Genomic DNA, 24,399 nt, shown 5'->3' on the forward strand with positions numbered 1-24,399 from the left:
AGCGGAAGCTCGAGAGCATCAAGGCCGGTAAGGGAACCGCCGTTCCGGCATCGGCGGTAGCGGCAGCTGTAGCGGTCAGTGCGAAGATATCGGCGGCAGCGGCTGCTGCAGCAGCCGCCGCGGCATCCGCTACTGCAACCGTGCTTGGAACCAGCGGTGCAACGCCATCGACGTTGCCGGGCGTCACAACGCCCGTTGTTGGACCAGCTGGTGCGGCGGCCGCTACCATTACCGACGTGGAGCGCTCGAAAAAGATTGCCCAGCTACAGGAGCAAATCCGCGCGAAACTGTCCGGTACGCTGGCCAGTGTATTACCGCCACCGCCAGCACCGGCAGTCCAGGACAAACCGAAACCCTTGATATTGGACGCGGAGGGTCGTACGGTGGATGGCAGCGGACGTGCCGTTATAGTACCGCAGCTGACACCGACCCTGAAGGCCAACATTCGGGCAAAGAAACGAGAAACGACCAAAAACCAGCAGGCGGCCGAACGAGCCCAGACCGAGGAAGCGAGCGAATCCCACTTTCACGATGACCGTATCACGCTGAAACCGGCCGTACGGAATAAGCGGGCCTTACGCTTCCACGAACCCGGCAAGTTCCAGCAGCTGGCCGAACGGATGCGCATGAAGGTCCAGCTCGAGAAGCTGCAGAATGAAATATCCCAGATAGCGCGTAAGACCGGCATCAGCTCGGCCACCAAGCTGGCACTGATTGCACCGAAAGCGGACACACACTCGAACGAGGTACCATCGATGGAGTGGTGGGATTCGGTCATTCTGACCGATGATTTGAGTACGGTCGATGCGCAGGGCAACATTTCCATCCGCGAGTCGGCGATCACCAATTTAATCGAGCACCCGACTCAGATGCGCCCGCCAAACGAATCGTCCCGGGCCGTCTATCTGCCAGTGTTTCTCACGAAAAAGGAACGCAAAAAGCTAAGGCGACAGAATCGGCGGGAGGCGTGGAAGGAGGAGCAGGAGAAGATCCGGCTCGGGTTAGAACCACCGCCAGAACCGAAGCTCCGTATCTCGAATCTGATGCGCGTACTCGGCACCGAGGCCGTCCAGGACCCGACGAAAATCGAGGCGCACGTACGTGAACAGATGGCCAAGCGGCAGAAGGTGCACGAGGAAGCGAATGCCGCACGGAAGCTGACCGACGATCAGCGACGGGAGAAAAAGGTGCGCAAGATGAAGGAGGATACGACGCTCGGGGTACACGTGTCCGTGTATCGCATCCGGGAGCTGCAGGAACTGCAGAGCAAAAAGTTCAAGGTGGAAACGAACGCCAAGCAACTGTTCCTCACCGGCATCTGTGTGCTGTTCCGCGACTGCTGCGTCGTGGTCGTCGAGGGTGGACCAAAGCAACAGAAAAAGTACCGGCGGCTCATGATGCACCGTATCAAGTGGGAGGAGGACATGGTGAAGAATGCGGACGGTGTCGAGATACCGAACACGTGCGTACTCGTCTGGGAAGGTACCACACAGCGGCGCAACTTTGGCGAGTTCAAGTACAAGTCCTTTCCGCTGGAGAAGAGTGCACGCGATTTCTTCCAGAAGCACCACGTCGAACACTACTGGGATCTGGCGTACTCGGGTGCGGTACTCGAGGCGTCCGAGGATGCCTAATACCAAGTGGTCGTTCGGAAGGAGGAGAAGAAGGAGAAGAAGGCTCGGAGTGCTGCTGCTGCTGCCGCCGAACCGAAAGGCAAGCAGAGCATAGGAAATTTCTTTTGATTTTTATTTGTTTTTTTCGGTACTATTTTCAGTTCTGTGGCACACGATTTTGAAAGCGGAAATAAACCATAACCCGTTTGGCGGTGAAAAATTTACAAGCAAACTTTGTCGGGCGATTATTTACGATGGTCAACGTTGATAAACCGAAATTAATGGAAAAAAATCTCCGAGAATACGAATTATGATCGAAGAGGCGTGCTAGTAGGAGTTTTTTTTAATTAAAAATTTGAATTTTTTTTAGCAGTTTATTCCTGTGAAAAAGGGAAGTACATCAACTCTACCGCAGGCCATGCCGTCCAACGAATGTGCGTGACTTTTTCCCTGGACGGTGCCGGTGTTTTGACTTTCGGGATAACACGCGACTGGGACCGCGAGCACGAGTTAAAATGAGCAAGGGAAGATACGTGAATTTTGCACGGAAAAAGAAATTTAAAGGCCACAGTGGCCATTTCGCCGATGTCGAGACAAACGATATCGATGTGGCAAACGGGGCGTCGCGTAAGGTGAAATCGAAAAAACGGCCGGCGTTCAAGTTTTCCGTCAAAGAAGAGGAAGCCGAAATCGAGCGACTGCAGCACCGGTACCAACAAGCTGCCTCTTTCAAACCGGAAGATGTGAAAACGTTCAGCGACTTTCCGCTTTCGAAGAAAACACTCACGGGTCTACAGGAGGCAGAGTATTTGAAACCGACGGTTATACAGCGCGACTCCATACTGGCCGGGGTCCTCGGCGAAGATGTGCTGGCTGCTGCGAAAACGGGCAGTGGTAAAACGCTGGCCTTTCTCATCCCGATCCTCGAGCGTTTGTACGTGCAGAAGTGGACGCGTATGGATGGGCTGGGTGCACTCATCATCACACCGACCCGGGAGCTAGCGCTTCAGATATTCGAGACCATGGCGAAGGTCGGCAAACATCACGACTTTACGACGGGACTCATTATCGGAGGGCAGAACCTCAAGTTTGAGCGCAACCGATTGCACAATCTGAACATCATCATCGGAACACCTGGTCGTTTATTGCAGCACATGGACGAAAACCCGCTGTTCGACGCGACCAACCTGAAAGTGCTCGTCCTGGATGAAGCGGACCGCTGTCTCGATATGGGGTTCGCGTCAACGATGAACGCTATCGTCGAAAACTTGCCATCCGTCCGGCAAACGCTGCTGTTTTCGGCCACGCAAACGAAATCCGTACGCGATCTCGCTCGCGTAAAACTGACCAATCCTCGCTACATTGCACCCCACGAACATGAGCAATCGGCCACGCCAGTAAAACTACAGCAGAGCTACGTGGTGGTCACGCTGCCGGAAAAACTGACCATGCTCTGGTCATTCCTGCGCACACACCCGAAGCAAAAGATTATCGTTTTCCTTGCCACTTGCAAGCAGGTGAAGTATTTCTATCAGATTTTCAAAAAACTACGTCCCGCAAACCTCTTACTTCCACTGTACGGCGGCATGAATCAGGAGAAACGGAACAAGATTTATACAGAGTTTTGTGGAAAAAAGACCAACGTTTGTCTGCTAGCGACGGATGTCGCATCGCGTGGGCTCGACTTCCCGAAGGTGAACTGGGTGGTGCAGATGGATTGCCCGGAAGATGTGGCCCAGTACATCCATAGAGCCGGTCGTACAGCCAGGCTGAACACGAGTGGGGAAAACTTGCTCGTTCTATTGCCTCATGAAGAGCAGGCCATGCTAGAGTCGCTGGAAGGAAACAAAATTCCCATCAAACAAATCCGGATCGATGAGCGCCAACTGTTTTCCCCGTTGGTGAAAATTCAATCGATGCTTGCTCAGTCACCGGAGCTGAAAGAATGTGCCAAAAGAGCATTCGTGGCGTACGTAAAGTCAGTGGCTTTAATGAAAAATAGAGAAGTGTTTCAGCTGCAAAAATTGAATCTTGACGGGTATGCGAAATCGCTCGGATTGAACGTAACGCCGCGTGTTCGCTTCCTGTCCCGAGTGGCAACGGATCGTAAACCTGTCACGACACCGCACGGTACGGGGCCTGGTACAGCATCCTCGATGAAGGTAGTACTAGACGATGGGGACGACGAGAGCGATGCTGATGACGATGGTGAGCTGTTGAGGGTCAAGCGTGTCGAGCATGACTCTGTGGAATCGGAGGATAGCGTTGGTGACATTCAAGCATCCTTAGACGAAACACCTGCACACACCGTAGCGCCATCCAAGAAGCGTATGTCGAAAGCAAAGATGGTAAAAAAATCACTCGTCGTTAGCAAGCGCACGGTGTTCAATGAAGAAGGTGCTCCAATCGAAGAGGAAGGGACGGAAGCAGGAGCGTCTCAGGTGTACGACATAAACGAGGCACGGCTTAAGCTCCAGCAGCAGGACGCTGCTGACAAGGAGCGGTATAAGCAACTAAAAAAGGCAAAACGAGCGGAAAAGAAGGAGAAGGACCGCAAGAAAAAGGTCGCACCCGAGCAGGATGAGCACGACGGGGACGACTTTGGCAGCGAAAGCGACACGAGTGTTAATCTGGATTGGTTACCGGATCCGGATAAGGTGTACGGCAAGCATAAGCAATCTACGAGCGAAGATGAATCGCAAAATTCAGACGAAGATGACCATCCTGCTGCTCCTGCAAAGAAGAAACGAATGATTTTGAGCAGAACCCAAGATCTATCCCTCAACGAAGCAGAACAGTTAGCAATGAATTTGCTGAAGTAAAGTTAAATATGTGAGCCCAATTAATAAGGATAAATAAAATAAAGTCCGTTTTTCGGTAATTCTGTTTTTTCTTGACCGACGTAACGTCGAATAAACGGTGGCAACTCTTCACATTGTGCTTCATTTCATCGGGCGACTTCGTTTTTCGCGCCCAAATTGTGGACTGGGTGGAGCGCGAATCTGTAAAAGCATGGCGGAGAAACAACAGAAAAAGCGGCCCCTATCACCATCCGTAGAAAATGAGATTAATAAATATCAATGTGCAGTTAAGTTGCCGAAAACCGGACACGAAACGCTTGTTGACCAAACACCGAAAATGGATGAAAACATCGCAGCCGATCTGTGCTTCTCAGATTTTGAGGATGATTGGGCCGATATCGCGGACGATTGCCAACAGGAACAAGTAAGTTTTACGACCCAAAGACTTGCACCAATTGCTAAATTGATCATTTTCATGAAATCACCTCGCTTTTGTAGCAACAATACACCTTGGATCTCACGAAATGGAAACGATGCCAGGTGTTGGCTGTAGAGCGAGGCGACAAACAAAATTTGACCGTCACGTTAGAAGACAAGAAAAGTAAAGAAAGAGCGAAATGTTGTTTGCTACCTCCGTGGTAAGTTGTTATCGAGCGGCTGGAGTGTGCATTGATTCCAACACCATTTGTGATCACATTTTTCAAGGAACACTATCGAACATATCGTTCCGGGACTTATAGTTTCGGTGCTGGCTGTGAAGAGTCAGAATCAATTCGTCGTCGACGCCAACGATGGTATGTTTATTACGAATCCCGATTTGCTCGTATCGGGAACCACGGTCGTGGGTTCGCTATTCTGCTCCAGGCGTGGCGTTTTGCAGCAAAATTTTCGACTGGTAGACACGGAGAATCGAGAGGTATTGTTGAGATTGGTCAACTGTTTGCAAATGTAATGATTATTGTTATTTATACGTAGATGCACATCGGTACACTGGTTCACTCTGTTTTTCAACAATGTCTCACGGACAATAACTGTTGCTCACTGGAAGATATCAGACGCATCGCCGATAGCTGGATCAAATCGCCAAACATGGTATCGACTTTGTATGCATACGGCATTAGCTCTGATGATGCATTGACCGCGATGAGTCCCTACTTCGAAGAGATTGATAAATTCCTTCGCAAATACCTCATCAATAAGGACAAAAGACGAGAAATAGCCGTGGAGCCCGAGTTTAAAATACAGTCCATCCAGGATATTGAAGAGAACATCTGGTGCCATCAGCTTGGGATCAAGGGTAAGATCGATGTTACCGTATCGGTGGTGCGTAGCGATGGGAAGGGCGATCCGGTGCCAGAGATAATGCCTCTTGAGTTAAAAACCGGCCGCGCAAGCTATTCATTCGAGCACGTTGGACAATTGGTGCTGTACGAAATGATGATGAATCTCGTCGGTCACCGGGTAGGAGGCGGACTGCTGTTGTATCTGCGGGAAGGTAAATGTACCAAAAAAGCCAGTGATCGTAATATGCGGCGCGATTTGATTTTGCTACGCAACGAAGTTGCTCATTATTTCGATCACTGGATGATACCGAACGAACGCGCTAGTAGAAGAAAGGACGAAGACAAAGCTCCTCTGGTTTTACCTTCATTACCGGAACCAATTAATCATGAGCGAGCTTGTCGTAAATGCCCTTACAACACTATTTGTATCGTAATGGCAAAACGAGATCAATTGGCGAAGGAATTGCCAGCAAACCACGGACTGTCTGCTATTGCATCTGAAGCTTCCGGGCATCTTAGCAACTTGCATATTGATTATTTCATTCGATGGACTGGCATCATCTACTTGGAGCAAAAAGCCATGGCGAAAGGTAATGGATTTTCTTATACTGTTGTCGATTTTGTTTTTAGTTAGCAGTTGGCTTATTCTCTCCTACAGATTACTGTGCACGTGCCCTGTGGACCAAGGACCCACAGCGTCGTGCCGAAAAAGGATGGTGTATCGTCGCTCTTCAACTGATTAGCCCTGTACGCATGGTCGACGATCGTTACTATCACACATTCACTATGAGTGAGGACCCGGAATCTTTGCACAAACGACCTGCTAAGGACGGGCTTCAAACAGGCGATTACGTGATTTGTAGTACAAACCATCGGATCGCAGTTGCTGCTGGCTATATCATTAGCCGTGTAGGCCACGAGCTCGTCCTGTCCCTCGAGCGCAATCTGAGTGTGCACTACGCTGGAGACACATTTCACATAGACCGTAGTGAAGGATACAAATCGACGGGATTTAATTTGTCCAATCTTGCCATGCTGCTAGCCAACACAGATGAAGCAGAACGTTGTCGTAGGTAAGCAGCGATACTGTTGATGTTTTTGATTTTTTCAATTAATGTTAATCTCATAACCAGAATCATTATCGAGCGAGTGAAACCAACGTTTGCCGAAGGTATACTTCCGAAATCCTTAATACCACGAGCGAAGGAATTGTTGCAAAATTTGAACCGTCACCAGAAGATAGCTGTACTGAAGGCGGCGGCCACCGAAAGCTACTGTCTCCTGAAAGGATTGCCAGGAACCGGGAAAACACAGACCATCGTTGGCATCATCCGTATTTTGTTTGCTCTCGGCAAAACCATACTGCTTACGAGTAACACTCATTCGGCGGTTGACAACGTCCTTAAACGGTTAGCATCGCTCGAAGAGCTGAAGTTCATTCGACTTGGCACTCTGGAACGCATAGATCCTGCGATACGCTTTTCCTCGGCTGTTGTTATGGCTGAGCAGTGCGATACTCCGGAGAAACTGGCTAAACTTTATGACGAATTTGTGAGTTTCATGTCACTACGTTGTTACGTTGTTTTTCCATTAATTATGTTTCCTATTCCACAGAAAATAGTTGCCGTTACGTGTCAGGGTGCAGCACATCCGTTAATAGCGCAACGGAAATTCGACTACTGTATCGTGGACGAAGCGACGCAGGTGTTCCAGAGCAGCATTATTCGGCCACTGTTACAGTGCAAGCGGTTTTTATTGGTCGGTGATCCAGAGCAACTTCCACCAGTGGTTAAATCGAACGAAGCAAGGTAAAAGATCACGAACAGAATCTATCGTTCACCTAAATTAACATTAACCTCATCATCCATCCTTCAGAGCTGTCGGTGGTGATGAAAGTTTGTTTCATCGATTGGACCAAGAAGGAGCATACTGCATATTGCCGACCCAATACCGTATGAACCGAGTGCTGACGAAGCTGGCCAACGATTTCACGTACGATGGGAAGCTGGTGTGTGGTAATGATGTGGTGGCAAATAATACACTAAAGCTGCCACAGTTATCGACATTGCGCCAGATGTATGAAGTGGAGCGGTGGCTCTTGAAAACGATATCCAATCAAATTGATCTATCGGCAGTAGTGTTAGACACCGGTTACACTGGTCAGTTAAACGATTCCTTCCAACTGTCCGATGATCAGCACTTTAACCTGGGACATGAACGAAATTCGAAGGGATTTTTAAACTGCATAAACTTGGCCGAGGTGGCGCTCACGATCTACATATGTGGTGCACTGCTACGTGCCGGAGTGGACAGCAAATCGATTGGCATTATGGCACCGTTTCGGGCTCAGGTGGACCTTATAAGGCATCACATGCAAGGATTGTTACAGAAACATAAAAGCACACGTTTGCCTCTTTCCGGTTCAGTTCAATCGCCCATCAAGCCAGATAAATCAATGGAAGCGCATTCGTTAGATGAATGTGACATTGAAATCAACACGGTCGACCAGTTCCAGGGAAAAGACAAAAAGGTAATATCACGACTATCCTGCCGAGAATCATGAATAACAGGTTTAATTTGTTTGCTATTTTTGGATTGCTTCTTTTAGCTTATACTATATTCCTGTACAAAGACCGCCACGATGGCGAGCGATTCGGTGAAGCAAGAAGCTGAAGATATTGTTCAACCGTCCGCTATGAACAGCAATGAAATTTTGTTCGATAAGCGTCGTTTGACTGTAGCGATCACCCGTGCACAGGTGAAGTTGATCGTGTTAGGCGATCGCCAGTGTCTGGATGGGTACACTCCTTTTAGCAAGCTGTTCAAAGTTATCCCTAAAATAGGCCACGTGAAGCTCATGGATAAGAAAGACGGCTTCGAATGGCACAATCTGTTCGACTCTCTTCATTCCCTTACCGACTGAGATTTTCTTTTCATCAGCATGCTTCGTTTGTTTCTTTATTGGATTAAGTTGTGATAGATTTGTAAATAAATGTGCTTCTTTATTTAAACTACCTTAACATTGGCCAAGTCGCGTTTCTCTATCATTCGCAGCTGTTTCTTTCGCATACGCTTTAGTTTTGACGGGTTGTTGATGATCTGCACTATTTCGGCCTTCCGTTCATTCTCCAGTCTGCGGCGTTTGTTTTCTTCGCGCCTTAATCGCTTCTCTTCATTCTGCCGCTTCCTTTCGTCCTTCAATGACTGGGATAGCTCCTTGATCTGCTTCATCTCCGCCCGGTAAGCGAGTCGTTCGTCCGTGGTCTTACGCCGAATCGTTTTCTTCACCACCGCGAATCTGTACAATAGTTATGTTTCAAATTAAAGTTTATACTAAGGGATCTCCAGCACCGATCCGTTCAATCGAATACCTCTCTTTCTGTGTTTTCCAAATTCTTCCCGATTTTGGCCGGCCGCGGACGTTTTCGGTGCTGGCAGCGGCATCTTTTTTTGGTTTAACTGCCTTTTGCTTTCCACTGACTGGGAGCGGTTCTGCTGCAGTATCTGTTTTGGATAAAACTTCTGCCGGTTTTTGTATTTTTGCAAGAACTTGGCTAATGTCCGGCGTCTCCCGCGTATTCATCGTCGTCTTCTTCTTTTCAAGATTGGATGCAACCTGTCCGTTCCCGGCTGGCAGCTAAAAAGGATATACGTAAACTTAACTGCTGTGATACTGGGTCTTTGCTGTGGTGATTGCTGGAAGGATAATTCTTCAGAATCACGAACCTTACCGCTTGCCGACAGGGTGTCCTTTCGAGACTCAGATCTTGGCCGAAGATTTTTGTACTTCCTAGCGTTGATTACTTCCCGTAGCTTGTAAAAAGATCCCAAGGAAAGGATAACGTAGAATTCTTTGTCGTGGTTTCAGTCTCGTCTTTCGTGGAACAGGTTGCAGTGTCCTCGGTTTTACACTTCCCCGGTCTACTTTCTCAACAAGAACGACCGCGGAGGTTGCAAATGATGTTACTTTGCTCTTATCACCTTTTTTTTATCACGAAAACAGTTCAAAAATGTTGAAAATCCCACTTCTTATAGCGATGTGTGAGCTCGCGTTTTTAACCTCAAATCAAAAACAATTGCCAGGTAAAACCCCAACTTTTCACGTGAGTTCTTTGTTGTTGTGGTCTTTTTTACAGGAGCAAAACTTTAAACAAAAAATTAAGGTGTTTTGGAAGCGAGGAGAGGGAGTTTTCAGCACTACTCTTTAAGTTATTATTTTTAAAATATTTTCCATCCCCTGCTCAAATCGAAAATACTTTAACTTTTTGTTTAATGTTTTGGCCCTGGGAAAAAGAGGTCACAAAACGTCTTCTGAAAGTTGGACACGTGCTTTGTGCGTGTGTGGGTGTGTGCGTGTTGTTTATGTTGCTGTCCTGTGGCTTTTAAAGCCTTATCAGCGTTATCTCGTGACTCGCGAATCCTTTTAATGGTTTCAAAAACTGTTCCCAGCATTCCACGGTGATGATGGTTCCCTCCAAAATGTTGCGCCATCCCCTAGTGCGGGGAATGGTAACCTACACATTTCTCTGGCCTACGGCGAATCTCGTTCAGCAAAGTTTGGAGGGAAAACGCTTCGGTAAGTTTTGCTCTTAGATAATGCAGAGGCTTTTTGATTATCCCAACAATTGATTTCCAACAGGATCCTTCGATTACGCTCAATGCGCACGGTACGGTATTTATGGAGCGCTGTACGTGGCCCCAACCCTCTACGGATGGGTGCGGTTGTCCTCGATGATGTGGCCTCGAATGGATTGGAGAACGGCAATCGGGAAAGCGTTGGTCGAACAAGCTACGTACGGTCCGTTCGCTGGAGTAAGCTTCCTTTTCGTGATGACGCTGCTGGAAGGACGGTCGGCAAGCGAGGCAGCGCGAGAGGTGCAGCTGAAGTTTCCACATACCTATGCCGTTGGACTAACTGTATGGCCGTTTGTTCAAACAATTAACTTTGCCCTCGTACCCGAACGGCATCGCGTGCCATTTGTGGCGGCGTGCAGCTTCCTCTGGACGGTATTTCTTGCTTCGGTAAAGCAACAAGATCCCGAAACGGGCATTCCAACAACCAAATAGTGTGACCTGGCGTTTCTCATTAGTTGCCACGTGATAGTGCTCCACCCCTAGGTAATGGACAAAGTCCCAAACTCCAATCTATGGATTAGATTGCATCGGTTAGCATAGGAAATATAATTTCAGCAGACAGTTAGGACAGGAAGGATCGACGAGTGGGGTTTACGAATTTTAGATATTTTTTGTAGAAACGAATCCTTCATTATTATTTGTTGTGTAAATAACATCAATCTAGACAAAATATTACGGCAAACGAAAGTATCTGAGTATTAAGGAAATTAGCTGTTAGCCCATGACGAAGAACCAGATAATACGATTGCCTGGGCGAATCTGAAGGCTGAGCGTTCACTGAATTAAATACCAATGAAAAGCGGTTTGTTATTTGCATGCATAAAGTATAAACAGATATTTGATAAAATTTAATATAAATTTCCTTTTTGATCCGAACCCCGCTTATGAAGAACGCTGCCTTCAAAGAAGACTTCGCGAACGATCTCGGAACCGAAAGGAGTTTCGCGATAAAATTCGTGGTTTCGCTATTTTCGGCCGTGAAAAACACACGTGCGCACGGAGTGTAGTAATTTACACGGAAACCATTGAAAAGGCAATTTGGAGACCCAGGAGTTGGAAATTATTCGAATTAAACCTTAAGCGCGTTTCAGATTCAACTTGGCTTCAGCACTGCCTTCATTTCGGACTTTTTTGGTGAGTTTCCCGAAATTCACCAGCCGTTTGGTGAATTTTAACGCCCAAACGTTTTTTCGAGTTTTCTTTGAAGGACGATTTTGGCGGAACAGGACCAACGCTTTCCCGATTTTCGCTCCTTGGGCCGCTTCCTGGACGCACGCAACAGCTGTCGCAAGTGATTTTATTGGTGGTTTCCGTTTCCTTCTTCCTAGAATCCAAGTGGCCCTTGATTTAGCTTAGCAACGGAAAAAAGCGGCCACCGTGTAACGCTGCGTAGTTTTTAGCCGTTTTCCTCGTTCTTGTTAGTGTTGTTTTTCGGTTTCTAACGCTGCCACAAGCCCACCGAAGTGCACCTTCTCATAGGAAACGAATTGATAGGAGCAAACATAAAAAAATCGGTACCGCAACGGCGGAGAACGCTGAAGAACCCTCCATCGCAAAAGCCTGTCGCACGGATTCAAGATGCCGCTGACGAACCAACCTTCTAACACCGCGGCAGATGTGAAGCCCCTTGGCCGACTAGCAACACGGTAAGTGCTGATTTTGGTCACTATAAAAATGCCACCGAAACATTCGGCCGATCATGGAGTTTGCTTTCGCTTGCCTAACCAATGGTCACGTCGCAAAAGTACTCTAAATATTAGCATCATTTTTGCTGTGAAATTAGGTTAGGAAAATTTGCCTAATTTGCCTCGGATGGAAAGCTTCACTTACCGAAAAACCAAATCCATGCCGATCAACACCTATGAAACCCTTGATGTATGTTTTTCTCTCGCCTCAGTTACCGAGCGGCGATGGAGAAGCAAAGTTTATTGAAAGGAGCGGGCGCCGGAATGGATCAGCAACATGCCGGAACCATGAAACGCAAAGCCGATATAAGTCCGTTAAAGCATGAGCACGGCACTAAACGTCTCGCTTTGGGCAATCTAACCAACGCTGAAGCTTCCGCCAGCAATATTGCTTCCGGTGCCACCGGTGGCGGTTTCCTAAAAAACAAAACCATTAACAAGTTGCAAAAACCGCTCAGTCAAATGGTTCAACAGTTAACGATACGCAACCGAAACAACTGCGATGGCAAGAAACAATCGTCAAAGGTAGGTGAAATAACCGTAGAGTCTATGTCGCTATAATACGAAGAAGGTGAAATGCAGAGCATGATTTGATTGGGGTTTTTCCGTTTTCCGTTTTCCGTTCGAAGGCGGTTACACAGTCGCACATGTACACCAAACCAGACGTCAATGGACCAGAAATTAAAGGTGCAACGAAAATTTTGACCAGAGCGGCTATGCGCCAGCAGCAACAGCAGCAGCAGCAAGCCCAGAAGACTGTTGATCATGACGCTGCCAAGGAAAACTTGCTTCCTTCGGAAAAACTATCATCCTCCACGGCCGTTAACGCATCAGAGCAGAAGCTTCTAGTACCACCAGTAACGAAAATGACGAAAGCTCTCGAGACAAAACGGACCAATATTGCTACCTCGCCAGCTAAACTGGAACCGACCAAGAAGCGTTCTGAAACAGCATCCTCGCCCTTAGGGAAAAACACCAGTGGTCCAGCTGTTACCGTGGCAACGGGGATAACGAACAAAGTGAAAACTCGTCTATCATCCGAGTTTGAAAGCGACAGCTCATTGTATGTGACGGCACTCGATTTTTTCAATGAAGATCCAACTGGCGGTACTGGGCGTGCTGCAGAAGCTGCTAGCAATGCTCGGGCCATAGCTGCTATGGCTAAGGAGGCGAATGCTCAAACCAAAAAGGTAACCGCTAAGGTGATTGTCATAACCGACGGACCGCCAGCCGGCAATCGGAAGCACCTGGACAAACCTGATTCTGTTGCTATCGAAGCGAAGAGCAAGAAGTCTGAGATATCGATTGGGGAATCGGTCCCAGAGAAGGAGAAGCAGACAGATGCAGTGGTTGATAGCTCGCCCCGCAAACGGACTCCAGCTGATGTCGAGGATTTCGATAAAGCCAACTGGAATGATATCTACCAGGTATCACACTACGCGCAGGACATTTTTGAATATCTGCGCGAGCGCGAAAGTTCATACATTGTACCCGATTATATGGAGAAGCAACCATACGTGACGAAATGGATGCGCGCTGTGCTGGTCGATTGGATGGTCGAGATTCAAGAGTCATTCGAACTGAACCACGAAACGCTCTACCTGGGTGTAAAGATCGTAGACATATATCTTTCCCTGGTGGTCATTCAGCGAGAGCGTCTGCAGCTCGTGGCTGCTGCGGCGTTGCTTATCGCGGCGAAGTACGACGTGAGTATGATAGAGAATTTGTTTAAAAATACCGACAAACCAAACAACTTGTGCTGCATGTATTTCAGGAGCGCATCCCTCCGACGGTAGATGATTTCATATACATCTGTGATGGAGCGTACGATCGACCAGAGCTGATCAAGATGGAGCGAACCGTGTTCCGAACCATTGGGTACGATCTTGGAATTCCATTGTCGTATCGCTTTCTGCGTCGCTATGCTCGAGTCAATCGTGTTCCCATGCCCATTCTTACACTTGCTCGGTACATTCTTGAGACGAGCCTGATGGAGTATAACACCGTGCTGATGCTTGATTCGAAGTTGGCTTGCGCGGCCCTCTTCATAGCTTTGCGCATGAACAACAAACCGGGCTGGAATCCAACGCTCGAGTTCTATTCCGGTAAGTGCCTGCTCTAGCCCCGCATTAGCCAACAAGTTTTTACATATCTAATTTAAAAATCTATCCTTTTCGCGCAACTTCCTTTGTCTTGCATAGGTTACAAAATGGCGGATTTTAAGGACGTTGTGATATCACTGAACATGTGTATGATGCATCCCAAAACAACGCTAAACACCGTTCGCCAGAAGTATTCGCACGAACTGTTTTTCGGTGTTGCCAAGTGCCCAGTTATCCCGAGCCTGGAAAAGTTATTCGATGGTGCGGTACCGGCTGATGCCTCCGTGTTCAAAATGCCCACAGCTATCTCGACGGCTACCGGTGCAGTCGGCAGTTGTGGCCAGCAAGAGCAATCGAAAAAGGATGGTGATTGAAAACGCTCGACCTATGTGCCACCCATGCCATTTTTCGTAACTTTCGTAACCATTAAATTTCGTAACTGTGTTTTGTTTAAGTAGAAGTATAACATGAACGACCCATGCTTCATTGCTCTTTTGACCAATTGGACTGTAGGACGCCTAATGTGTTCTGTATCAAACAAATTTAGAATTTGGCGTGTTTGTCATAAGCCCGCAGTTTTTTTTTGTTTTCAGAGCCTTGTCGATGAATTATTTGAAACGCAACAGAATCGGACTGAACATTATTTTATAATTGCTTTACAACGCATTTTGTGTCTCTGTTAAATAAATGTAAAATTAAAATAATATAAAAAATTATAATCAAAGCACTTGGGAAACAGTCGCCCAGTTCCAATGGTCCCTGAAATGTAATGGGAAGGAAGTGCGTGAATCGCGCTCTATTCTGATCGCATTCCGAATCCGAATGATGCAGTTCTAGTGTGTTGTATGCTGTTGTGTTTTCAATTTGTATTTGTTTTCTTTCGGTTTATATTTTCTTGTTTCAGTTACATTTTCTCTACCTCATTGAACATTTACATCGGAATAGAAAAAAAAACCGAGCAATTCTTGTTTCCATCTTACACTCAAATCTACGTTTTTCGTGTTTATTGTTTAGTGGTATCCCCTTTTACATGTTATGTGAGAGTGTTTGTCCTGAGCAGGAACGTAGGCGTATTTTCCATTCTACTTTTAGTCTAACTTCATTTCAGACACTCATTGGTTGCATTGTTAAAATAAGAAATAGAAGTTAGTATCATATCAATGCTTAAAGAAGGCGAGAAGTTACTGTTTAGTGAACAGGTTAGCCAAAAGCATTAATAGCGGGATAAACGAGCCCAATATATGGAGAAATAAACAAAAAAAAACCTAAGTAAAGACGTGTAAAAGCAATCGTTAAATGTATGCACGTATGTGACTATAATGTTAAACGAAATTGGAGGAACGCTCTGTTTGAATATTGTTTTCCTCTAGCAAAGATCACGTTCTTTTGGTTTGGTTCAGTATGCACTTCAAAAAATATAGAATTGCCGAAAATTGCCACAAAACTCATCATTGTACGATCTATACTACTTCTATTTTAAAAACTCATTGCATCGCATGCATAGAATTATTTATTTCGTATGATCGAAGATGAGAATAATATGCGACTGTTACGTCGTAAGCGAAAGCATTTGATACAACTCCAATACTTTACGTGAAGTGGTGTTACGTTAAATTGCAATAATTCATTCCAACGCGATGAAAAATGTGCCATTAACACTGATGAATTTAGTCCGAAACCTTCTGCAATTCTCACTTTAGCATCTTAAGCACAAAATGTGTATTTCTACAGCTTGTGGTAGCTAAACTATATTGACATAAAGATGGAAATTGTTTGGAAAGATAATTATTGATCGAGAAAAAAGAGTTTATTTTCTATAGTAAATGCCATTGAATAATAAGCACAATTGAACGCTGCAGCTTCAAAGGGTCACCTCTATCATACGCAAATAACGCTCGATATGATCCTTTTCCTGTAAATAGAGTAAACATGCATCGTGTTGGTACCATTTCCATTCGGCAAACCACTAGTTATGTTACTTACTTTTGGATAGTTAGCGGCCTGTTCTAGCTCATACACCAGATGTTCGCAGACAGTCAACGGAAACAGTGTTTGATGGCTGAATCGCCCGGTGCTGAAAAAACGTGCCTGAAACAGTTCCACCGTCTGCTCGTAGGCTTCTTCTAGCCGTCCATGGGATAAATAGGCGCGAATCAACTTCGAAGGCATGTGTTCGAAGCACCAATCCTTTAGCCACGTGGGTGCGTAGGCTCCTCGCGACAGCACACGATTCAGTACGGCCAAATACGAATCGGTCGCGTGCTCTGGGCTCTCTTGAGTCAACATGTGACGCAAATAGTTCCAAGCTGTACTGGCAGTATCCGGGCCAACAGGCACGTCCGAAATGCAGTTTTCGTTGAGCCAACTGATCGTGTTGTTCGCTATTGCTGGATCGGCTCCGTTGATGGCGAGGCAGGAGCTACACAGATGCTCGTATACTGTTGGAACCATGCTCGGTGCCCGGCAGTGCGCCAGTTTGGAGGCTAGATGGTATAATTTGCGGCTCAGCAAAAGTGCGATCAGTCCGATCGGTTCAAGTGAAGTCACAACCTTGAATCCATCACTACTCTGCGAAAGTTGCAGCGCACAGTGGGTGCTCATTAGTTGCTCTTCGAGATCTTTCATTTCAACAATCTGAATTCGATCTTCACTGTTAGATGTCAGCTGCTGCGAACGGTTTTGTTGTTAGAGAAAAATGAATATAGAAATGGAATACATGTTAAAATGTTGCTTTGCTTACACGTTACTTAACATAATGATCAAATATCTCTGTCTAGAACCTACTTGTGGGCGATGGTTTTCCTGTAGCGGACGCAGTATCCATGCGTAGCGTGGGTTTATGATTGCTAGCGAATTGAGACATTTCAACAAGGAACCGTAGTAACGATTCAAATGATCGTAGCTGTTACACTCCGCGTAGTTACGCATTGCTTCCTCATACGCAGTAATAGCAGCTAGAAAGGTGTTTCAAACAGATGGAAATTAGAATTAATCCACAACAGCAGAACTGATGTAACATTACCTTTACGTAGATTCTGTTTGTTGGTGAAAAAAGAGTACAGGAAATCGTACTGCACACCGTCGGCAATATCGGCAGATCTGGCATTCATTGCAACGATATTGGTAAACTCCTCCTCCAACCCGTAATACGGCAAATCCATCAGTATGTCTAAGCGTCGCACCGAGAACAGCAAACAAATTAGCTGTCGCAAACAGTCCTTCTTACGAGCTGGTTCACAATTCTTGGTCAGAGCGTTATATGCTTCTTCGTAGTGGCCCAGCTCGATGTGGCTACTGAACTCAATGCTCTGGAACATGGCCTGCTGCTTTTGTTGAATTGTACTGTCGATTGCAGAATGAACCAGCGTCATTACTCCATCGTAGGCACCGTAATATTCAAAAAGCCGAATCAGACGCAAATAAAAGGCACCTAGCATCTCATACGGCGAGACGTTGCGGTTTTTATCGCCTTGCCGCAGAAACTTTTGCAAAAAACGTTCATTTTGAATGCCCTTCAACGAGAGAGGGAACAAATCGAGTGCCTTAGCAGTGTCACCAAGCATGAGATACGATTTCGCTTGAATGAAATTTCCTAAAACAAACCAAACAAAAAAATATTACACACGCTATTCGTAGAAGATGATGGATCAACTTCACTAGTGAATCGAACATCGAATTACGTACTTGAGCAACAGTTCCATTCACACCAATGACTAAGCAGGCGCACGTACTCGTCTATAAGAACATGCAGATCATTATCCGATAGCCATTCGCCGAAAAGAAAGTCATCGCTCGAAGGACATCTAGAAAGAGATGAATGAAGAGGAAATCAACACATAGAAATAATAGTCTCCAACTTAATCGGCTCTTACATGTAACTTATTATGAGGTTGGATTTTTGCAAAAAAGGCAGTGCATCACCAATGCTGCTCTCGCAAGATGCTACAGAGAATTCCCTTACGCCGCACAGCGTCTCATCATTCAGCCGAGATATCGCATACGCTTGAAGCAACGACATGGATGTGCGAAGGTTTAGCGGAAACGAGGCAGCAATCTTGGTGCTAGAAGAAACGATTCAACCGATGTATTAACGCACAGACAAAGAATGCGATCGTCAATATGATTTGCTTACGTCTTTGTCCAATCGAGATCGATGCGCGTTTGTGCGATCCAATTCATCACATGATAACAACGGAGCATGGTTTCCGTATCTGGTCTGTAGGTGGACTGTATCGGATCGAGCAAATCATACGATAGGTTGGCATGATGCTGAACAATGTGCTGCAATAGCAGCAGATTGCGTAGTAAAAGGTAACGCAATTGAATCATCTGCTTAGTGGTAACAAGTGCCAGCTCACTGGCGAGACCCTCGCCGGTCGATATGCGAACATGGTTTTCCGATTCTCGCGCAATCATTCCTAACATATCGTCACGCTGATCCGCTGGCTTCAGGTAGCGCAATAGCAGCCCGATCGATCCCGGTAAATCTTCCATCCGTTGCAGAAAAGCTGGCATCATACTCTGTTTCGTTCGGAATTGAACAATACATTAATTCATTTATTTGATTTTACGGCTTGGCGATAAGACACAACTTACGTGGATGAGCTCCTGATTTTGGGCGGCACCGATGGCTGAGAGATCGTCTCCGCCTCCTTTGTTTCCGCGCCGCTGATGTATGTAGCTGTCAAGCTCATGCTTTTGTTCGGGCGAAAATGTTTGATCCATTTCACGAAGAAAATTTATAAGTAGAACTACTTCGCCAGATAGAAGCTCAGTAGCACCACTCCCCACCACTCCGGCATCATAATCGTCCACTTCGGCCAAGGGAGGTGTATAGTAGGCCACCTCCAAAGGATCGCAGGGACGGAAAAAACTGATGTACTTTTTACGCACTATGCCAACAGTTATCGCCGTCGATAGCTCTTCGATGTCTGCTGGAGCTTCCTCCAGTAAAAACAAACCAACGGGCCGGGAAGACTCGTAACTATACTGTGTACAATATAGGTAAAACTTTTCCCATAAACCGTTCGACAGCTCGAGTAGCTGCTCATCGTCCAATGGCGTATTTTGTCGGATATTAGATCGTTCCTGTTGCAGCTGGCTTTCGATACAGGCCAGTACGTATCGCTTCAGGCGAACCATAGTGCTTCCGGTTGCACCTCCCGTTACAACGCCCGCTAGGTTGCGATTGAACATCTACAATTCGTAGGAGATGAAGATTGGTCAGAGATTGAATCTGGTGCAAAGCTTAGAAGTAACTTGTTACCGTTAAGGTTTTACGAATCACTTTATCCGGGAAGAGCCCCGAATGGAAGATACGGTTACAGTACAAGTCCCTCATGTCCGTGCCAGCATCAACGACGGGCAGTTCACTTTCAGTAGCATTTTCCAAAACGACCGGTAACCAAACATTTGCATCTTTTTCTGCTAGTCGTTCGTCCGCTGTCAATGCATAGGCCAGGGTTTGCATTTCGCCTTCGGCATTGCACCACAATGCCCACAGCCAACGGTCAGTCAATTTGAAATCGATCAAATCAAAGTTCGGAGCCATAATCGTGCCAGCGTTTCGTAGTACGAGTGAATCCTTCGTACCCTCCGGGCGTAAAATGATGAATTCGGAAAATGTTTGAAAGGAAAAATACAGCGCCACAAGAGAGTTCGAGCCGCGTAGAACGCAACTGTGAACTACATTAAGAGAGATAAAAGAGACAGAGAGCGATGGTTTTTACGAAGAGCTAATTCCAGAAAGTGCCACATCTTGTACTTACACTCCGTCTCGCTGCCTTGTGTGTATTTAGAAAGATATTCGGCAGCTATAAAGCGACCGCAATGCAACCAAACACGCAATGCTCCGTCACGGTGTAGCGTGTATAGCAGCGGATGCCCATTAGTACCACCAGCCGTGCCGAAGCACATCGTTACCACTTGGCTAGTGTGGGACTTGCCGCGCCAAGAGTCGGCGATCGTATTAATGAACTTGGAGATTGACAATGGTTTGTGCTCCAGTTCCACAAACTTGACTATCGTTTTCTCACCGCCCAGCTCCATAGTGAATAGATGCAACGAAGATACGGTGGCAATAGCAAACTTGGTATGATTAAATTCCGGGCAATGTATTGCCGATGCTGTAACCGGTAGCGATTGGCCTGGAGAGGGAAAAGAGTCTTTAGAGAGGTTGCGAATGTTTTGGCCTCTGACGAATACGTACCAACATCATTAATGAATGTGTAGCAGTTGAGTGGATCGGTGATAACGTTTTCGTTCAGCTTGAGCAGAATTGAATCCTGTTCGACATGCATCTGATGATCGCCATGCATCGGTCGATCGATTGGAATGCGATGAAAACTGGTTGTCGTGGTGATCAGCAGAAACGCTTTAACGTTCGAGTGTGCATGGATTGCCACCGCTATTATGGGACTTCCTTCGAACGTTATCTTCACCTCGTGGCATACGTCGTTCCTGTGCAGGCATGTTTCGGTTAGATAAATGGTTTCCCGCAATGTTCGCCTGCAAAGGATCAGAGCATAATGGGTCAGCAAAACGGTTTCGGCACGCATTCGCCAACGAAGATCTACCAGTAGATGAAGGGAGTTTGTTTATGGCGTCCTTTGGAAAGCGGCGCGAAACTGAAACCTCCAGATATTTCTGAGGTCTTGGAATCCACGAGCATCGTATGGTAACCACCTGAAAGAACGCGAACATTATAGAACATGCAGGACATGGAATCACAAACAAATTTTAAGATGCTCACCACTCGAAACTTTAATGCTTTTCGGCGAGTTTTTGACGATTTGGTGCTGCAAAAGCGGCACCTCTCGATACTTCACAACCGTAGCACAGGCCATGACGAAGGAATTGTACGAAAATGGCAAAAATATCGCTAAAATATCGCACTTTTTCAGGAATTCGCCAATTTTTTCCCGGTCTTTTTTTCTACGTGCCTATACAGCAAAAAAATGCTTGAAAATATCGGTTTATGTTCTGATTTTATCGTTTTAAAGTTTGTTAGTTGTTTCGTTTATTTCGTTCGTTGTATCGTTTTACTCGTTTTATGTTTTGTTTATTCCGTTTATTTCGTTTCGATTACTTAAAAATGTGTTTTACTTAGTACATGTTTCGGCGGAGGTAGCCGAAACGAACAAGCCAAATAATTTATTACGATTGACAGCAGCCCAATTAACATTCTTATCGCCCAACATGGTTTTACAGATTCCAGCGTACCCTGAGCCAATCTTCAAGGACGACATTGGCGAACTGTGGTTCCGGCAAGATGCTAAGTTTCGTCTACCGCTCGCCCTTATGTACTTCCACATAATATCACCTCTAACATTCAATGACCCTCGCAGGTAAGATAGAAGTAAAAGACATCGTCTCTTCCAAAGAGCACAATGTTTTCTTCGTTCCACAGTTCAGCGCTGACCGGATTTTTCGTCTCGATGATTAAATTTCAAATCGCTGAGGATCTGTATCCGGCCGAGGTAGCCGGATTGAACTATGAACTGTACTCGGCCGAGAAGGGTTTACTGCTTAAGGTGGATGGTTACAGCGAGAAGCTTCCCATCATCGTGGATGAAATCACTGCCGCCATGGGCCGCTTCTCGGAAAAGGTCAACGAAGGTGTGTTCGAAGTAATCAAGGTGAAGCATTTTTTGCCGGCGTAAAGCTGCAAGTTCTCGTGCAGGGCAACCTGGAACCCGAAACCGCCCGCAAGGTAATGAAAACAGTGATGTAGAATTTTAACGGCTCATCGATCGCAGATGTAGGTAATGCAAGCAGCGTAATGGGAGTTTATAAAAGTATACCAAGTGATTCATTTCACTGCTAGAGGAACCATCTTTCGTAACAGATAAGGCCCAGGACATTACAGTGGTTTGAAGGACGAGTGCCATGTGAGTGCCAACATGTCTCGGATCTGTACTACGAAATACCCGGGGAACCTAGTGGGATTATCAACGGATCCAACACCGCCCGTGCGCCAAGTACCAGCGCGAGAAATGCTGATGAAAAATTCAATGATTCGTCGGGAATGGCAAGGTGCCCGTGCACTAAACAGCAAATTTTGGCAATCTTTAGAGTGTCCGGCACCAAGCAGCCCCGTTGGCTGTCGATCGAGCAGTGAAATCGATATAGCCATTCTTGTGCATTCGGATATGTTTGCAGAACATTGGCACTACGGATTAGGTTAGTATTTGAATTTTCCCATGGTTAATTCCCCTACATTCTTACGTTTTATGTTTTTTTTATTATTATCAGCAAATGCCCTCGAAAAAATGGTACCAGCCCTTTCTGGTGTATCTCGTGTGGAACTACGCTGCAGCTTCGATGGCGTGCTGGCGCAGAATGAAGAAGGAACGTGGTACAAGTTGTGGCCTATCTCATTCGAAGATGCAAACACACTAGAAGAAGAGGGCCTTGCATACCTTGGTCAAACCATCCATGTTGTGATAAAATTTTTCGCTGTGGATTTAGAGGCCCGAGCAATCCTTACAGGTATTTCTCCTCATTTTTGGCCCCATGCAACTGATCCCACCGATAAAATTTATTGTACCTTTCCATTTCCAGGGACAATCCAAGCTGTAGGCTACTATGCATGTCCAGTATGCCAATGCGAAGGCATCTATGACGAGTTCACTCGATGCATCCACTTCCCTGGCATAATTCAGGACGAACCGCGAAACAGTGAAGATTTTCGGGCAGGCTTATATTACGATACACATCAGAGGACAGATGCGCCGCTGCGTCACCTACGTAATTTAAATTTGCTACATGACATATCATCAAGTGATGTCCTGCACCTAATACATGGAAACATGTTTCCGAACATTTGCGAAAGGTATGTAGATGGGAGATATTTAGCCAATATTCAAAAACTAGCGAGCCAATTACCCTCAGAAATACATGGGAATGAAATAGCTGCTGTTGCTTCTAGGGGTGCTCTAAAAAGACACCATTATGAAATAATTTTCAACTATCTCCATATATGTTTAATTCAAACCATTAATGATCTATGTAATAACAACTTCTTGATACTATTTGTGGCAATTAGAATTTTAAGTAGCTACATTTATTTAGGTTTTGAAAGTGTCGCTGATAGTTTATTAGAGAAGTTTACTGCATCGGTTAGAATTTCAGGCTCTGCATTGCCACTATCGCGCCATTTATTATTACATATAGTTGAAGCAGTGCGAAAGCACGAAAATTTTGAGAAGCACTCAACTAAACGACATGAAAATTCGTTTCGTATACTTAAAGAAATAACGAAGACTTGCCGGGGAAATCCCACACAACAAATAGCTGAGTTTGTTGTAAAAAGGGAAATTGAAGCCCTCCCTTCAGACTATCCTTTATTTCTTCATCGTAACGGCATCACTTCGATGCAAATGAAAAAGTACATCCTCGCAACTAGCCAGCACGATAGTTGGTTCTTAACAACCGACCATTAAATAGTGTCGGTCGTGTCCTTCAATACAAGAAGCAAAGTGATACAAGGACGGAAACTCGAGAATTTTACTATAGCAGAAGCACTACTAGGTGCCAGATTTGCATCACAAAATACAAATACGAATATGCCAAATTTGCACATTTATGTTTCATCAAATGTAGATAGATACACATTTTGCTCATATGGAATAGGAGATATATATTGTAAGATGGTTTGCCTGAAATTTGACGGGGTCTACTATTTAATGCCCCTATTAGAGTCGTTACCCTAAAATAAATAAAATAAAAGTCTACGTAAGAAGGCGAAATCCGAAGGACGAAACTGCTAACAGTACAAAGGATACGAAAGACGAAACGGAAAAAAAATCTTTTTTTCTCGAGGCTGTTTTTACACCGTCCCATACTGCCTATCGCGGGATAAAGTCGCACTTTTGTCCCAGGACAAAAGTACAACTTTGTCCTACTAAAACGGCGTACTTTCCGTACTTGGGAGTCCCGCGCTACGTTAGAACAGGTAGAAATCGTACAGGTAGAAATCGTGTAAGGCCACCTACCCCCACCGCGGCGCCTCCTTGATCTATCGAGTGAACAGGGCACGGTCGTTTTTGTCACCAACGGATGTTTTATCGTGCTGTCGTGTTTTCCGATGCGTGTGATGCGATGATCTAAAAAATCACAACACTCCTTAAGGTAATAAACGCTGATAAGGATGGGAACAACGAACAATCACATGTCGCGTAGGGGAAGCTTATTTCATTGCTGAAAGGAGGTTACACAGTGTCGTTAATACTATTTGTTCTGTGCTATCAAACGGTATCGCACTCTCTTCGCAGATTTGT

The 24,399-nt window shown here is 45.8% G+C and overlaps 8 protein-coding genes across 10 annotated transcripts in view; 6 read left to right on the plus strand and 2 right to left on the minus strand.

The window, feature by feature from the left end:
- The window catches only part of LOC125954551 (U4/U6 small nuclear ribonucleoprotein Prp3), a 2,743-nt gene extending 907 nt beyond the window's left edge, over positions 1-1,836 (plus strand). Inside the window, exon 1 of the mRNA XM_049684948.1 lies at positions 1-1,836. This exon is cut by the window's left edge and continues 907 nt beyond it. Within this exon, the coding sequence (XP_049540905.1) occupies positions 1-1,634 (1,634 nt within the window). The 3' untranslated portion in view covers positions 1,635-1,836.
- Positions 1,837-2,118: 282 nt separating this feature from the next.
- LOC125954549 (probable ATP-dependent RNA helicase DDX10) lies at positions 2,119-4,484 on the plus strand. The gene has a single exon (XM_049684945.1). The coding sequence runs from the start codon at positions 2,129-2,131 to the stop codon at positions 4,433-4,435; it is 2,307 nt and encodes a 768-aa protein (XP_049540902.1). The 5' UTR covers positions 2,119-2,128; the 3' UTR covers positions 4,436-4,484.
- A 119-nt stretch (positions 4,485-4,603) lies between these two features.
- On the plus strand, positions 4,604-8,620 carry LOC125954546 (DNA replication ATP-dependent helicase/nuclease DNA2). Its single transcript, XM_049684941.1, has 9 exons — positions 4,604-4,838; positions 4,913-5,052; positions 5,120-5,330; positions 5,390-6,287; positions 6,356-6,770; positions 6,831-7,248; positions 7,312-7,505; positions 7,573-8,227; positions 8,306-8,620. Exons 1-9 carry the CDS (start codon positions 4,626-4,628, stop codon positions 8,618-8,620), a joined length of 3,459 nt encoding a protein of 1,152 aa, XP_049540898.1. The 5' UTR covers positions 4,604-4,625.
- Positions 8,608-9,943, minus strand: LOC125954561 (coiled-coil domain-containing protein 86). Of its 2 annotated transcripts, none has more exons than XM_049684965.1 (3): positions 9,424-9,943; positions 9,069-9,334; positions 8,608-8,995 (listed from the first exon to the last, which is right to left on the minus strand). In XM_049684965.1, exons 2-3 carry the CDS (start codon positions 9,278-9,280, stop codon positions 8,704-8,706), a joined length of 504 nt encoding a protein of 167 aa, XP_049540922.1. In that variant the 5' UTR covers positions 9,281-9,334; positions 9,424-9,943; the 3' UTR covers positions 8,608-8,703. The 2 variants fall into 2 exon arrangements, with proteins under 2 accessions (XP_049540922.1, XP_049540920.1); XM_049684963.1 differs by having other exon boundaries at positions 8,610-8,995; positions 9,429-9,943.
- Positions 9,944-10,041: 98 nt separating this feature from the next.
- On the plus strand, positions 10,042-11,161 carry LOC125954560 (mpv17-like protein). The gene is made up of 2 exons (XM_049684962.1): positions 10,042-10,273; positions 10,337-11,161. Exons 1-2 carry the CDS (start codon positions 10,159-10,161, stop codon positions 10,762-10,764), a joined length of 543 nt encoding a protein of 180 aa, XP_049540919.1. The 5' UTR covers positions 10,042-10,158; the 3' UTR covers positions 10,765-11,161.
- Positions 11,162-11,700: 539 nt separating this feature from the next.
- Positions 11,701-14,734, plus strand: LOC125954552 (G2/mitotic-specific cyclin-B3). Its single transcript, XM_049684949.1, has 5 exons — positions 11,701-11,978; positions 12,230-12,542; positions 12,647-13,723; positions 13,792-14,122; positions 14,219-14,734. The coding sequence occupies exons 1-5, from the start codon at positions 11,911-11,913 to the stop codon at positions 14,491-14,493; spliced, it is 2,064 nt and encodes a 687-aa protein (XP_049540906.1). The 5' UTR covers positions 11,701-11,910; the 3' UTR covers positions 14,494-14,734.
- Positions 14,735-15,916: 1,182 nt separating this feature from the next.
- On the minus strand, positions 15,917-21,033 carry LOC125954545 (nuclear pore complex protein Nup160 homolog). 2 transcript variants are annotated; one of them, XM_049684940.1, is made up of 13 exons: positions 20,871-21,033; positions 20,695-20,803; positions 20,328-20,626; positions 19,888-20,265; positions 19,386-19,804; positions 18,716-19,315; positions 18,252-18,640; positions 17,992-18,180; positions 17,804-17,922; positions 17,142-17,711; positions 16,904-17,073; positions 16,103-16,783; positions 15,917-16,031 (listed from the first exon to the last, which is right to left on the minus strand). In XM_049684940.1, the coding sequence occupies exons 1-13, from the start codon at positions 20,962-20,964 to the stop codon at positions 15,981-15,983; spliced, it is 4,068 nt and encodes a 1,355-aa protein (XP_049540897.1). In that variant the 5' UTR covers positions 20,965-21,033; the 3' UTR covers positions 15,917-15,980. The 2 variants fall into 2 exon arrangements, with proteins under 2 accessions (XP_049540897.1, XP_049540896.1); XM_049684939.1 differs by having other exon boundaries at positions 16,103-16,786.
- A 299-nt stretch (positions 21,034-21,332) lies between these two features.
- On the plus strand, positions 21,333-21,780 carry LOC125954564 (uncharacterized). Its single transcript, XM_049684970.1, has 2 exons — positions 21,333-21,465; positions 21,528-21,780. The coding sequence occupies exons 1-2, from the start codon at positions 21,419-21,421 to the stop codon at positions 21,778-21,780; spliced, it is 300 nt and encodes a 99-aa protein (XP_049540927.1). The 5' UTR covers positions 21,333-21,418.
- The last annotated feature ends 2,619 nt before the right edge of the window (positions 21,781-24,399 follow it).

The sequence above is a fragment of the Anopheles darlingi genome, chromosome 3 (assembly GCF_943734745.1).
Source record: "Anopheles darlingi chromosome 3, idAnoDarlMG_H_01, whole genome shotgun sequence".
In the NCBI taxonomy this organism is placed as follows: domain Eukaryota; kingdom Metazoa; phylum Arthropoda; class Insecta; order Diptera; family Culicidae; genus Anopheles; species Anopheles darlingi.